At 40.3% G+C, this 15,576-nt stretch overlaps 2 protein-coding genes across 2 annotated transcripts; one reads left to right on the top strand and one right to left on the bottom strand.

Annotated features, from left to right (window-relative positions):
• The first annotated feature begins 4,160 nt into the window (after nt 1-4,160).
• On the top strand, nt 4,161-5,516 carry LOC105044941 (peroxidase 5-like). The gene is made up of 2 exons (XM_010923045.4): nt 4,161-4,329; nt 4,618-5,516. The coding sequence occupies exons 1-2, from the start codon at nt 4,168-4,170 to the stop codon at nt 5,392-5,394; spliced, it is 939 nt and encodes a 312-aa protein (XP_010921347.3). The 5' UTR covers nt 4,161-4,167; the 3' UTR covers nt 5,395-5,516.
• An 8,336-nt stretch (nt 5,517-13,852) lies between these two features.
• On the bottom strand, nt 13,853-15,308 carry LOC140857770 (peroxidase 5-like). Its single transcript, XM_073256961.1, has 2 exons — nt 14,975-15,308; nt 13,853-14,687 (listed from the first exon to the last, which is right to left on the bottom strand). Exons 1-2 carry the CDS (start codon nt 15,200-15,202, stop codon nt 13,911-13,913), a joined length of 1,005 nt encoding a protein of 334 aa, XP_073113062.1. The 5' UTR covers nt 15,203-15,308; the 3' UTR covers nt 13,853-13,910.
• Between the last annotated feature and the right edge of the window lie 268 nt (nt 15,309-15,576).

Genomic DNA, 15,576 nt, shown 5'->3' with positions numbered 1-15,576 from the left:
GAACTCAAAAAGTACCTCACGGTGCTGCGCATATATTAGGACGTCCATAAAAAAAAAAGACAGTTATATGATGTTTATTTAAAATATTTAAATATTTTTAAAATTTATTTATTTTTTTTTAATATTTTAATGCATACATATAAGTAAATAATACTAAACATTGGATCTTTGTCTCTTTTTCACCGGTCTGATGGACAGGTTTCGAGTTACATGGGTTACCTTATGTTGATGAGAATTGGCTCCCCTAGCTTGAGTTGGATTTATTTTAGTTCTAATTTAAGAAGGACATACTCACAACAAATGCACAAGCCTCGGGTTACATGGATTAGCTTATATTGGTGAGAAGATATTCCCCTGACTCGAGTTGGATTTCTTTTAGTTCTAACTAAAAAATAATGCATTTACAGCAAATGTTAAATAGAGAATAAGAAAATTAAAAAGGTCAAAACATATCAGGAATCTAGATTTCTTTTTTAGTGAAATGATGAAAAACCACCAAACAGTTCATTAATTAAGATGAACGAAATGAGATTAATTACAAGAAGAACCAATCAAGAAGACTAGTCTCGAAAAAAAAATAAAATAAAAGAAAGCATCAGAAAAGCTCAAAACCATCAATAAAAGAATTAAAGCAGCTAGAACAAAGAAGAGAAGCCACCCTTTATAAATCAAAGCGTCAATAATCACAGAAAGAAGAAAATGGAGGTCATCCACCTCCTCTTTTTTTTTTTTCTTTTTTTCTTTTTCTTTTTTTGGAGAAGGGACATTCACCTTTGAGTTGGGTGTATTGGCCCTTCCACTCTCGCAGCAAGGGACCATCCATGCCATCCTGAAGGTACCAATTATTTCCTAGGGGCTCATGAGCTCCTCCTTAATTATGAGATAGAGGGCTCATCCTAGCAAGAAGTATTATCTGCTATGATCACGTTCATATCGTAGCTTTTGGACTTGCGGCCCTTGGACCGTAGCTGGTATACTTGCGATTACCGTAGCTTATACGTTTGTGTCCCTTGGACCGTAGTTGGTACATTTGCGATTGTCGGGCCTCACGGCTTTGGTCCAAAAGGCGCCTCTTGCAGGTAAAGTATGCTCCTATCTCATATAAGATAGAGTACCCCTAATTCACAACCGATGTAGGACTAAATCCCCCCACAATAGTAGCCCCCCCAATCAGGGGACTCTGTCTTATTAGAGGGGCCCTTCCTCTAGCACCATTTGTTGTGGTCAGAGAACTTCGGGGCTCATACGGATGAATGGCTCATCCCGATAAGAGGCATTTTCGCTTTGATCGCGTGCATACCGTAGCTTGTAGGTTTGCGGCTCTTGGACCGTAACTGATATGCTTGCGGTTGTCGTAGCTTATACACTTGCGACCCTTGGGCCGTAGCTGGTATGTCCTCTAGGCTTTGGCCCAAAAGGTGCCTCTTAAGGATGGAGTGTGCGCCTATCTCATATAAGACAGAAAATCTCTAACTCATAATTGATGTGGGACTAAATCCCTCCGTAATAGTAGCCCCCTTAGTCTGGGCCTCTCATCAGGACCAGGACGATCCTGCCAAGAAGAGACATCTTTAGGATCATCTCGAAGAACATCCTTAGTTTCTCTTTGGACAGTTGGAGTCCGAGAACCTTGATCTCCCATCATGTTCTCGTCTCCGGACTCTCTATCAGGTGAAGCCATTTCTAAGACAAAAACATAAAGAGAGGAAGGCAAAAATCTAAAGAGAGGGGAGAAAGAAGCTTAATCTTAAGAAACAACCAACGATGATGAAAGAGGGACCAACGACGATAGAGAAACCAATGAAGAGGGAGAAGGCCGACGATGAAGGAGCCTAGACCACTCCAGGGAGACGAATCCTATACTCTATTGAGGACAAGAACTTTGGACTGGAAATAAAAGCTCTGGAATTAGAAGAATATCTGAAGAGAAAATGACCCCTATCTATAGAATCACTCAACGGCCATAATCGACACGGAAAGTCATGACCTCATTGGAGATTTCGACACATGGTAATAATCTTAGTCGGCCATTTTTTTAGCTTTTCGATATATCACCATTGAGATTGCACCAAATATGTTAGATCCTCGTGACAACAAATTGAGTAAATGACTGACTAATATATGGACTACTCAGGCCGCTCAATGAATTATTATCCAGCGGCTCGATCTTCTAAAATCATCATGGATGAATGCTTCGAATGATTCACAATATTTATTGCTGCATGACTTGCGATACAACAGAGCCACCGCATGTCTCACAAAACAATAAAACGACGGCTTGCTTCATGAAACGATGGAATGGCTCGATGCAACTTTCAAAGTAACAATAAGTAGAGATCGTCAAGAAAAGCAACTCGGATCCGTACGATAATTAACTCTCTTCGCCCGATTAAATCTATAAAATCGGATTTAAGAGTTGGAGGATAAGTGCTGGGATAGATCCTCGTCGCTTAGCCAACTATCCCTTATTCTCGCCTCCCTACTGACTAAGTGCGCGATGACTATTTTTCTTTCTCACCTTCCACTGACTAAGCGTACTATATTATGGATCGAGCCGACTTAGATCGACGAGACTTGACCAAGTCGGCATTTGATCGACTTGGTTCGATATGTGATCAACACCTGAACGGCAGCGTTCGACACATAGTCGCACCTGACTAACGACATTCTCAGCACCATACCGACTATTTAAATCCTACGGATCGGGGATTAAACGATGGTTATCCAGCATGAATATTAACTATCTACAAACATGAAATATAATAGTCGTCCACGAATGATTCATTATTCGGCCTTAATGACAGTTAATCAGTTAACCGTCCAGTAAATGTCATAATTCACATGTTTCGAATATTCGGAGATGGCAGTTACACAGCAACGACTTTTCTTGCTTTATATAAAGTGGTAAGTCGGAGATGAAATAAGTGAGATTAGTAATAAATTTTTGGGCTCTCATTTTTTAGCTTTGTATTTTTTTTTTCTCTGATTTGGACATCTAAAAATTTTCTGCCGGATAATTTTTAATAAAAAAATTTATTTTGTAGGTTGTCTGCCATCCACCCCTCAGATGCAATAATTCCACTCATCACCGATCATCTCATCCGAGAATGGCAGCAACACTTATTATGGAGGTCATGCAAAGACTGTGCTATGTAACGAAAGGTCTGGGATTCCATGTGAGCCGTGCATTGAGACGTTGGACCCCTGTGGGTGTATTTTGCACCGCATGTAAAACATTGTACCATCCTGAATGTCTGTCATGTCATCCATCTCAAAGATGGATGACAACCATTCATTGCAGAGATCGTGCCCGGCACTATACATCACGCGCATACCATACATGCAGCAGCTGCTTAATTTCCAAAACAGATGATGCGGCCACCCAGAAGCATACACCCCGGGGGTTCTCAAATTAGGACATTTCCGATACAGACCCCATAAGACTCATGTTCGACCCAGTCAATTTTATAAAATATATTTACTTCATTTAATACGCTTCAGATGACATTAATGTTAGCAGCTGGAACGCAACGAATAATCATCTCCCACCCGATTACGTAACCAAGACCAAGCCTGGCCATCAACTTTGTCCAAGCTCTTGCAATATCTTCCGTAAACGTCACAACATATATATATATATATATATATATATATATATATATATATATATATATATATATATATATATATATATATATGATGCCCGCGCGCGCGCCAACAAGTTGCGACTGTCATGCATCTTCCCTATATATTTTAATATCTTACCATTTGTTCATAGGACATTCTTGCCTCATTTAATTGAGCTCTCTTTTCACACCCTACGCATACCAAATGCACGCTTATTTATTTATCCTAACCTCGACGAAGGAAGAGGTCATCTGTTGAACAAGTCATGCACTCGTGGTATTTTAATGGGTAAATCCAGCTGCAGTTCCACCATCGATCCCTCCAGTGCCTATAAGTACCCATTCATGAGCTCAACTCTTCTTCATTCATCTCCTAGCTAGTTGCTCCACTTCTCCACAAGCAAAAGAATCTCTCTCCCTCTCTCGCTCCCCTCTTCGTCCTTGATCAAGCAATAATACAAACAGTGATAATAGAATAGATATGAGAGCTCGCAGCCCTATATTCTCTTCTTGCATGATCTTCTTCACGGCCATCCTAACCATGGCCTCTGCCACATCGGCTTCCCTGAATGTTGGCTTCTACGAAAAAACATGTCCCTCGGCAGAGGCCATCGTGCGGGAAACAGTAAGCCAAGCCATCGCCAAGAATCCCGGATTCGCCGCCGGGCTTATCAGGATGCATTTCCATGACTGCTTCGTTAGGGTACACTTCTTCTTACCCCTGCAAAAACTTGCGCATTATAGAAGATTAAGCAAATGGTTAAGCTAAAGCTCAATGTTTAATTCAATTAGCACATAAGAGCTATACAATGTGCATGTTACCTTCTATATATTAATTTCTGATCCAGGTTTGGAATTTTGGCATGAGCGGGTCAACAAATTAAATTCCTAATCCATGAAATAGAATTAACCCTCAAACTTCATATTGACCATTTCTTAGAATTTGTTGAAAGGTTGCTTAACCGACACAATATAATTATGTATGTTTCAGGGATGCGACGCTTCCGTTCTTCTCAACTCAACCCCTGGGAACCCTTCAGAGAAGGAGGCTCCGCCAAACAACCCAAGCTTGCGAGGCTTCGAAGTGATCAACGCAGCAAAGGCCGCAGTAGAAGCCAAATGCCCTTGCAAGGTCTCGTGTGCCGACATCATCGCCTTCGCCGCCCGTGACAGTGCCTACATAACCGGCGGCATCGACTATGAGGTGCCGGCTGGGAGGCGTGATGGAAGAATCTCTCTGGCATCGGAGGCTCTCGACAACATTCCATTCCCAACCTTCACTGCCGACAAACTCAAGGAGAGCTTCGAAAGGAAGGGCTTGACGTTGGATGAAATGGTGACACTCTCTGGGGCCCACTCCATTGGCCGCTCTCACTGCTCCTCCTTCACGACCAGACTGTACAACTTCAGTGCCACCCACCCTCAAGATCCCTCCATGGAGCCAGCCTTTGCAGCATACTTGAAGACTAGGTGCCCCCCATCGACTGCTAGTCCTAGCAATCCGACGACGGTGCTTCTCGATGCCGTCACGCCTACTCGCCTCGATAACATGTACTACCGGAATTTGTTGAAGCATAGGGGAGTGCTGACTTCAGACCAGACGTTGCAAGAGAGCTCAGAGACCACAAAGCACGTGTGGTACAATGCAAAGCACCAGTCAGCTTGGGCTGCTAAATTTGCATCTGCCATGGTGAAGATGGGCTCTATTGAAGTGCTCACCGGAAGCCAGGGGGAGATCAGGGAGAAATGCTGGGTTGTGAATTCCTAGGTCTTCCTATGCAAACTTTACTATTACGAATGTCTCAGTTTTTTTCCCCTATTCCTTGATTATTTTCCCTTCAATTTGAAGGAAGCAAATTGTTCATGAGTTTATACGAAAAGTTGTTTCTGGAACCTATAATATTCTTTATTCGATAAAGATTTCAAGCGAAATAATCAGTCATTATGTGTGTTTCTTTGTTGTGCCTGCACATGTGAGAATTTTCACCTTTTTTTTTTTCGTCGCGGTGGGGGTTCGGGTGGGGGTGGTTAAGCTATCTTGTTATTCTAAAATTCAAGTCTGCTTCTAAGGCTCAAAATCTTTCATCCATACATGTATCATGAATTCGCCCTAGCATATCGAAGCCTAGAGGATTCTGGTTGCATGGTCATATATATGACATTGGTGGAGACATGAGACAAGTATTGCAGAGACATATACTCCTCCATCCAGAAGTGAAGAGTAGCATATCTGGCTTTATGGAGGGATCAATCAACGTAACCTCCGCGCGGTTGTGCTTGCAGAGAAGGAACCGTGCAAGAAGCCTTGAGGATACATACGTACAAACATGCATGCAGACATACAAACATATATATATATATATATATATATATATATATATATATATATATATATACATATATATACATATATATACATATATATACATATATATACATATATATACATATATATACATATATATACATATATATACATATATATACATATATATACATATATATACATATATATATACATATATATACATATATATATACATATATATACATATATATATACATATATATACATATATATATACATATATATACATATATATATACATATATATACATATATATATATACATATGTACGTACGTACGTACATATGTACATAGGTACCTTGTACATATGTATGTATGTGTACAGTGGGTTTCATGCAGTGCAGTGTATGATAGACGTGTACCACATCACTCAATAATCACGCAAAATATATCCTGACCTCTCCAACCAAACCTCGAACAGGAAAGGATCCTAGCTAGCTTGGTGGCCTGTTATATGTTATATATTTCTGCAGTAGTTGTTTCACTCCTAAGCCTTGCCGTAACAATTTCATCCTAATAATGATAATTGATTTCAAGAACACTGTTGCCGGTTAGTACTCATTATTATGACGTCTAGCTTTCAGATGGGTTCTCACTTATACGTTAAACATTTGCTTTATATATAGAATTTTTTTTAATGGTCAAAGATATGACCGCGTAGACGTTTGACCTTTTATCTCTCCCCGAATCTAGGCATTTGGCAAACTTTGGCTGCTTCCTTTTGGGAAGCTGCGTGGAACTTTATAAGCTTTATAATTACTTTATGTGATTTTTTTGCACAAATATATTTTAGAGGCGGCAAAAAAGACGGTAAATTGTATGATAAATTTGCAAATGTTTTAGCACCTTATATATTCACAATTTATTAGTTCTAATGCGCACCTGTATAACTTTGAAATGGTATTTTCATGGACACTAATCATTCATTACTACTTTTTATCTGGTTAGGATCGTCACCATTCTAGACATCAACTAGAGAAGTCCAATGTTTCAATGAACACAGTATTTGTGATTGGTATGATAGCCGTGATTGGATGAAACCTAGATGGCACATTGGAGTTCTTGTGTACAGCCATCATCTATTGCTTATTGTGGGATTTCTAGATGGAACAATTGGCACATTGTATGGTAAGGTTTATGCATGTGATCAATCCAATATGCCAAGTAACTTTTGAAGACTTCAAATGCTAACTATATTTGATCTATAAGCAATATAGTTTTATTTATCTAAATATTAACCCTACCTGCTTGAAAATTGTCAATTTTTCTGCATGAAACAACCCCTAAAGTGCATCCCTCAAAAACTGTTAATTATCATTATAACATGACTAACAACTATTATTTCCAAAGCTTAAGAGTATATCAGATTTTTCAGAAAATATAACAATGATTTTCAGAAAAAATTTATGTTATCTAAAATAATAAAAAATAATAGTGAGATAAATTCATACTATGTATATATGAGATATAACTTGACTTGGGCATTGGGCCGTGCCTGGTCCGACCTGACCCAGGCCCATTGGGCCAAGTACTATAGTGGGTTGAGCCAGACACGGCCCATCTAGTAAACGGATCGTGTCGGCACGATACGAAAGGCCTAACCCTCCGCCCGACATCCTAGGCCCGAGGACTGATGGGCCGTACCAAGCACGGCCGTTAGCCCATCTGGCTCGGTCTCTTTTTTTTTTTAGCCCAAACAGGCCGTGCCAAGGTCCAAACGGATCAGGCACGACCCATAACGATTAATTTGATATTTTTTTTATTTTTAAAAGGGTCTTAATAGATAATTTTTTTATTTTTACCATTTTGACCCCGCTAACAGCCAAAAAACGGCTAGATTGAGGGGTATTTTGGAAAAATAAAAGTTTTGAAACTTCTATAAATAGGGCCCTCCTTTTTTTCATTCTCACCACGTCAATTCATTAAATCAATTCTCTCCCTCTCTAATCTCTCTACTCCTATTTATTCTCTCTTCTAGTAATTCTTCTCTTTTCTATTCAATATTTAGTAAGTAGCAATTATAGTTTAGTAATTCAAAAGTTATACAAGAAGAGAAAGTGTCTCCCTTTTGAAAGTCGGAGTTCAAGAGGCAGCTCTTCGGTTACTCCACTCTACTCTCTTTAGCTCTACTCCGATCTATCTCTCAGCTCTACAAATCCGGCTCTTCGGCTATGCAACTCTCCGACAGCCCGGCCCTCCTCTTCTGGCTCTCCAACTCTCCACTCTGGATGCAGAGACGAGACTTCAAGACAAAGGAAGATATGATACTGGATCTAATGATGAGGACGACACAAACACAATAGACAATTAGTAAAATTTATTTTCAATTCTTAATTTCTAAAAATTATATATTTTTATTTTTTATTTGTTGAGGTGAGTCATCTCTATTTTCTTCTCTCTCTCTTATTGTATTTTGAAGATCAGGCCTAGCCCCTTTCCCTCTTTCGTATAATTTTGATTTAAATTAATAAGCTGATATGGATCTATTTCAAACCCTCCACCGTTACAAGATGATTTTTACTCTAACAAAAAAAATCTCAATATCTCCCACCTTTTTTTTATTTATCCCCCAATCTATTTTATTTTATAAACATTATTTTTTAAAATAAAAATTTTAAAAACGTGCCCTGCCAAATGGGCCATACCTTGGCATTTCCATATGGGTTGGCACGCGGGCTGTGTTAGGCTTCGGCATGTTCCATGCCGGGCCTGGGCCATGGGCCACCAAACCCCCAGCCCAGTCTGGCCCTAAAATTAGGCCATGGCACGGCTCGCTACAGTGCTTGACGGGCTGTGCCAGATACGGCCCAAGTTGTGCCAGGGAGGACCGGGCCGTCGGGCCGGCCCGGCCCGGTGCCCAACCCTAGATACAACAAAGCCTTTTAAGCTATTGTAGCAATAGTTATCTCATTAATTAAAACATCCATTATTTCTTATCAAGTTTCTCGACACCGTCTTCTTTGCGCATTGAAAACGATTTGAAATTTCTTTTTGCTATAGAAAAAGGATATATGGTCACAAAATCAGCTAGACTACTGTTAGTAGGTCAATATTCCATTTAAGCGTCTCTTCAAAGAATGGGGAAAAAGACCACATACATGATTACATCGCAGCTTCTGTCAAACAACACTAAATATGGTAAAATGGATCGACTACAAGGATAAAAAAGGAAAGGGGATAGCGGATCTCCTTGCCAGAGCCCATGCCCACAAGATATCCAGTTGCCAATTTGCCCATTGACATTCACCGCAACTTTTCCACCGAGTAGCAAGTTTCTGATCCAACTAACCCTTTTGGTGGAACGTTTCTGTCAATAAGCAAACACAAAAAGAAATTAGGATTTATTCTATCAAAAGCTTTCATGAAATCTAACTTGCATACCACCCCTTAAGAGTCGGACTCTCATATGACGCAACACCGGCCCCATTGGCCGTGATGAAGTTGTCGAGAATAGATCTACTTTTAATATAGGCGATCTGAGCCTCGTCTACTAAAGTACCAAGAAAAGACTTCAATCTATTGGCGAGAACCTTCAAGACAATTTTAATTAATACAACTGTCCATTAGATTGATAGGCCTATAGTCAGAGAATAGCTTGGCGGCATCTTTTTTCCAAATAAGAATGAGAGTGGCATAATTTAGCCTAGCCACACAAAAAATCCTACAATAAGCAATAGATGATGGCTGTACACAAGAACTCTAATGTGCTGTATAGATTCTAACCAATCACGACTATCATACCAATCACAAATACGGCATTGATTGAAAGATTGGACTTCTCTAGTTGATGTCTAGAATGGAGATTATCCCAACAATGTAGAAAGGAGTAATGAATGATTAATGTACATGATGCAAATACATTTCGAAGACATACAAGTTTTTATTAGAACCAATAAATTGTGGATATATAAGGTGCTAAAACATTTACCAATTTACCATAAAATTGACATAGTGGCCGAGCGATATCCGGACCTATTAATTTTACAAATATAGAAGAATAACTATCATAATAATAAATTTCAATATAAAGTAAATTATAAACATAATAATTTAATTAGATAAAACAGAAAAATAAACCAAATATTTAAAGTAATAGTTTAGATCAAAATGAATTGGAATAGTAAAATTATCTAAAAATGAATAATTTATAGGATTTGGAATGCAGTAAGTATGATATTTAGAATGAAAAAATAGAAAGGAAATATCCAACACAAAACCATAGAAAAAATAGAGAAAACATAAGAAAAATCAATGAAAATAAAGGAAACACGGAAAGAAATTAAAATCAATACAAATGAAGGAAATACAGAAATAAATCTGGTTATCATGTCTAATCTAGTGATGGGATGTCTATCTTGGAGGTCGGATATATCTAATATTATCCTGAGTGCTGATTTTAAACTGAAATTTGAGGACAAAAATATCTTTCAAACTAAAATTAATATTTATTATATTTTAATATTATATTAAAATATATACTAATATAATAATTTTATTACTATTTTTATGATATTTATATTAATATATTAATATAATATTATATTTATATCCATATTAATAAATATTTTATTATATATTTTTTGAATCTTATTTTATAAATTTAAAATTAATTTGAACTGCATCGATAGATTATTCGATTATGCGAACAGGAGAGGTAATCCTCCTTTCCACCCATGTGATTAGTGCTTAACATGAATTCTTCACTATCGCTTCCACCACTGCTGCTAGTCATGAGAATTTGGTCACTCCTACTGATCGACAAATTTGTTGGTGAGCCACCGTCGATCATGGACTCTCCTTTGCTAGAATCTAAATCTTATCTTTCTTTACCTGGATAATAATCTCGCATTCCCTACTGTCTGTTCTAATGGTCATCCAGCTGTCATCCCATGTCCAATTGGAAACGTCGACGTCGCCGACGACAGCGAGAAGCTGAATTCTCTGTGATGGATCATTTGATGGGTTTTCAAGTTTGTCAATATCCTCCTCTTCTTTTTCCTGTCTGATATTGATTCTCAGAAAGTCTGATCGAGAGTGCTCTTGGGAGAAATCCATTTGCGAGTGGAATTCAAGTTCGAAGGCAATCTGCCGACGATGCCACGAATGAATGCTTGAGAAGCTACTCCATCGACCACCACTCATCGGGATCTCTTCTTAAGCATTTGTCCAAGAAGTCCTCCTCATTGGAGATCCAACTGGGTAGCTCCGACACATCGGTGGAGAAAGCAATTTGATGGAGAGCGGGGATCAGATCGAGACTTCCGACCATGGCATGCATCCAGTGGCCATCTCCATGACTGTGCACCCCAACACCCACACATCGACTGGCTTCTCCTGTTGCTCCCCTCTTCTTGCCTCCGATGGCTATCGAAGCAGCTCCACTTGGCCGATATGGAGGATCTCGGGGTGGCGTGGGGATTGGGAGGTGAGGAGGGCTACCATGGGAGTTAGGATTTTGAGAGGAAAGGGACAGTGGAAATCGAAGAGCCACTAGACATCCCCACAGTTTGGATAAGGGTGTTTGGAAGGACGAAAAGAAGATTTGGAATACATTCGCTCCTGCTGCTCTAAGTCTCTAGGCCGCTTGAAGCCTTCGAAGGAATTGGGGAAGGAATGAAGTAACTCGGGAGAGATTCGAATAAAGAGAAGACCAAATGAAACATATATATATATATATATATATATATATATATATATATATATATATATATGTATATATATTAAAAATGATATGTGACGTTATGGAAGATTATCCTATAATCTTAGGTGTCAATATGTATAAAATACCACCTCTAATAGCTATCTATTGTTTAACTATTATTATATAAATATAGATTATATAGATAGATATAGATAACTTGATTTAGTTTTAAGGGGCTAGTGGGTTTGTACTTAATGGATCCGGATCAAAACCCGAAATCCAAACCCAAAACCTCATCCATCTTCTTCCTCTTTTCTTTCCCGATTACCACCCAAAAACCCATTTAGCTGGCGATGAACCTCCCATATCTACCGCTGGTGAGACTTGGGCCGTCCTCAATCACCGACGGCCAGCCTGAGATCACCATCCTGACCGCCTGTGAGGCAGCGATGAGCGGCTCTTCTTGATGGAAGATTGATGGAGAAGGAGGATCCCAAAACTGACACTCCTCCCCTCCAAATCCTAGTCGATGGCTGTCGGAAGAGCTTAATCAATGGGCCACTGACTATATCGAGGATAATAGACCCTTTAAGCTATTGTGAGGGAGAGCAAAATTGCTGGTTTTATCAAGATCCGACAGTTCTTTCCTCTCTTCTCTCTTGTTTTTCATCTTTTTTTAATTTTTTTGGGTGGTTGCCAATGGCTTGGCAAGGGTAGTGCCGGCAGGCCGGAGGTCTGGCCATCTTTATCCGATAAGACGGTCAGCGTATTCATGGAAGCTCGGATGGGAGGAGGAGAGGAGACGGTCAGCCCTATAATCTTTCTTCTTTTTTCATTTCCAATTAGATGTCGGATAAAATGTCGATGATGTAGCGGTAGTCCACCTCCAGGGACTGGTGGACCACTCAGAGCTCCTATTCCCCTTCTCCCACACCCATCGACCAGAGGAGCTCCATCACCACCCACACATCACACGGTTCCTCCTCTGCCTCCTCTCTCCGATCGCCATCGCCCTCTCCCTCCATCATCTCTCACTTGCTTGCTCTTTTTTTTCTAAAAGCTATTCTTTTTCTCTCCCTTTCTTCTTTCTCCCACGAAGAGGGTTGAGTTTATTTGATCGTCGCACCGCACAACACCACGTATCGCAAGCCCGTATTCCCATATTTTTAAATGACACGTGGCATATTGGATGATTATCTCATACACTGATGTATCAATACAGAATATCACTTCTAATAAATATATATTATTTTATTATTATTATATAGTTTTTTTTTTTTTTTTTTTTTTTTTTTTTGTGGCCCCTGCATATTTTCGCATGTAAAGCATAAAAATTACATGGAAGAATTATAAAGCTTGTAAAGTTCTACGTAGCTTCCTGAAAGGGCGCAGCCAAAGTTTGCCAAATGCCTAGATTCGGGGAGAGATAACAAGTCAAACGTCCTATGCAATCATATCTTTGACCAGTAAAAAAAAATTATATATATAAAAGCATATGTGCAATGTACAGGTTAAAACGCATCTAAATGCTGGACGCCATCACAATGATGCAGTGCCGGCTTAAGGGTAAGGCCACCAAAGCAAAGACTTTAAGCCCCAATTTGTTTTAGGCCCCCAGGCCTCCCAATGTATTGAGCCACCCCTGCAATGATGGAATATTGCTGGGAAAGGTGTGCTTGAAATTATTATGTTTATTAGGATGAAATCATTATGGAGAAGCTTGGGTATGAAACAACAGCAGAAATAACATCAGAACAAGCTACTAAGCTGGGATCATTTCCACACAAGGATGAGCTAGAGGTCAGGACCTTGCATAATAGTCATAATTGAGCGATATGGTACACGTCTATAATACATTTGCACTGCATGAAACCCACTATATACATAGGTACATACGTACATATGCATATACATATTTACCTATGTGCGTGTACGATTTTACGCATATATGTATGCTTTAGGGCTTCTTGCGCAGTTATTTCTCCATGCTCAACAAGATTATGTTGATCGATCTTGCTATATACTTCTAGACGGAGGATTATCGTCTGTGGTATATTTGTCTAACGTGCAAGGCCCACACCCCCCTCCACCCACCCCCACCAAAAAAAAGGAAAACAACAAGAAAAGAAATACGCGGAGGGATAACAACGAAACTGCAACATCTTTTTGCATAAACTCCTGAACAATTTGCTCCCTTCAAATTGAAGGGAAATTAATCAATGAATAAGCGGAAAATCTGAGACACTTGTAGTAGTTAAGATTTCATAGAAAGACCTAGGAATTCGCAACCCAGCACTTCTCCCTGATCTCCCCCTGGCTTCCGGTGAGCACTTCAATAGAACCCATCTTCACCATGGCAGATGCAAATTTAGCAGCCCAAGCTGACTGGTGCTTTGCATTGTACCACACGTGCTTTGCGGTCTCTGAGCTCTCTTGCAACGTCTGGTCTGAAGTCAGCACTCCCCTATGCTTCAACAAATTCCGGTAGTAGATGTTATCGAGGCGAGTAGGCGTGACGGCATCGAGAAGCACGGTCGTCGGATCGCTAAGGCTAGCAGTCGACGGCGGGCATCTAGCCTTCAAGTATGCTGCAAAAGCTGGCTCCATGGAGGGATCTTGAGGGTGCGTGGCACTGAAGTTGTACAGTCTGGTCGTGAAGGAGGAGCAGTGAGAGCGGCCAATGGAGTGGGCTCCCGAGAGTGTCACCATTTCATCCAACGACAAGCCCTTCCTTTCGAAGTTCTCCTTGAGTTTGTCGGCAGTGAAGGTTGGGAATGGAATGTTGTCGAGAGCCTCCGATGCTAGAGAGATTCTTCCATCACGCCGCCCAGCCGGCACCTCATAGTCCATGCCGCCGGTTATGCAGGCACTATCACGGGCGGCGAAGGCAATGATGTCGGCACACGAGACCTTGCGAGGGCATTTGGCTTCTACTGCGGCCTTTGCTGCATCGATCACCTCGAAGCCTCGCAAGCTTGGGTTGTTTGGCGGAGCCTCCTTCTCTGAAGGGTTCCCAGGGGTTGAGTTGAGAAGAACGGAAGCGTCGCATCCCTGGAAAATACATAATCATATGTTTCGGTCATGCAACCTTTCAACAAATTCTAAGGAATGGTCAATAGGGAGTTTGAGGGTTAATTCTATTTCATGGATTAGGAATTTAATTTGTTGACCCACTCATGCCAAAATTCCAAACCTGGATCAGAAATTAATGTATGGAAGGTAACATGCACATTGCATAGCTCTTATGTACTAATTGAATTAAACATTGAGCTTTAGCTTAACCATTTGGTTAATCTTCTATAATGCACGACTTTTTGCAGGGGTAAGAAGAAGTATACCCTAACGAAGCAGTCATGGAAATGCATCCTGATAAGTCCGGGGGCAAATCCGGGATTCTTGGCGATGGCTTGGCTTACTGTTTCCCGCACGATGGCCTCTGCCGACGGACATGTTTCTTCGTAGAAGCCAACCTTCAGGGAAGCCGATGTCGCAGAGGCCACGGTTAGGACGGCCATGAAGAAGATCATGCAAGAAGAGAATATAGGACCACGAGCTCTCATATCCATTCTTTTATCAGTGTTTGTATCAATGCTTGATCACGGACGAGGAGGGGAGCTAGATAGATAGATAAATAGAGAGAGAGAGAGAGAGAGAGAGAGAGAGAGAGAGAGATGATCTTTTGCCAATGGAGAACTGGAGAAACTAGCTAGGAGATGAATGGAGAAGAGTTGAGCTCATGAATGGGTACATATAGGCACTGGAGGAATCGATGGTGGAACTGTAGCTGGATTTACCCATTAAAATACCACGTGTGCATGACTGGTTCCACAGATGACGTCTTCCTTCGTCGAGGTTAGGTTAAATAAGCGTGTATTGGTACGGATGGGGTACGAAAAGAGAGCTTAACTAAATGAGGCAAGAAAGTCCTCAAAAGAAATGG

This window comes from Elaeis guineensis, chromosome 5 (assembly GCF_000442705.2).
Source record: "Elaeis guineensis isolate ETL-2024a chromosome 5, EG11, whole genome shotgun sequence".
Taxonomy (NCBI): domain Eukaryota; kingdom Viridiplantae; phylum Streptophyta; class Magnoliopsida; order Arecales; family Arecaceae; genus Elaeis; species Elaeis guineensis.
The sequence above is the reverse complement of the archived record's forward strand: the minus strand, read 5'-3'. Positions and strand labels throughout refer to the sequence as shown.

Excerpts from the sequence above, each read along its gene's own strand:
- LOC105044941 (XM_010923045.4), top strand. The coding sequence starts at position 4,168 with ATGGCCTCTGCCACATCGGCTTCCCTGAATGTTGGCTTCTACGAAAAA. Across the intron at positions 4,330-4,617 it reads TCCATGACTGCTTCGTTAGG|GGATGCGACGCTTCCGTTCT; the intron begins GTACACTTCTTC and ends TGTATGTTTCAG.
- LOC140857770 (XM_073256961.1), bottom strand. The coding sequence starts at position 15,202 with ATGGATATGAGAGCTCGTGGTCCTATATTCTCTTCTTGCATGATCTTC. Across the intron at positions 14,688-14,974 it reads TCCATGACTGCTTCGTTAGG|GGATGCGACGCTTCCGTTCT; the intron begins GTATACTTCTTC and ends TGTATTTTCCAG.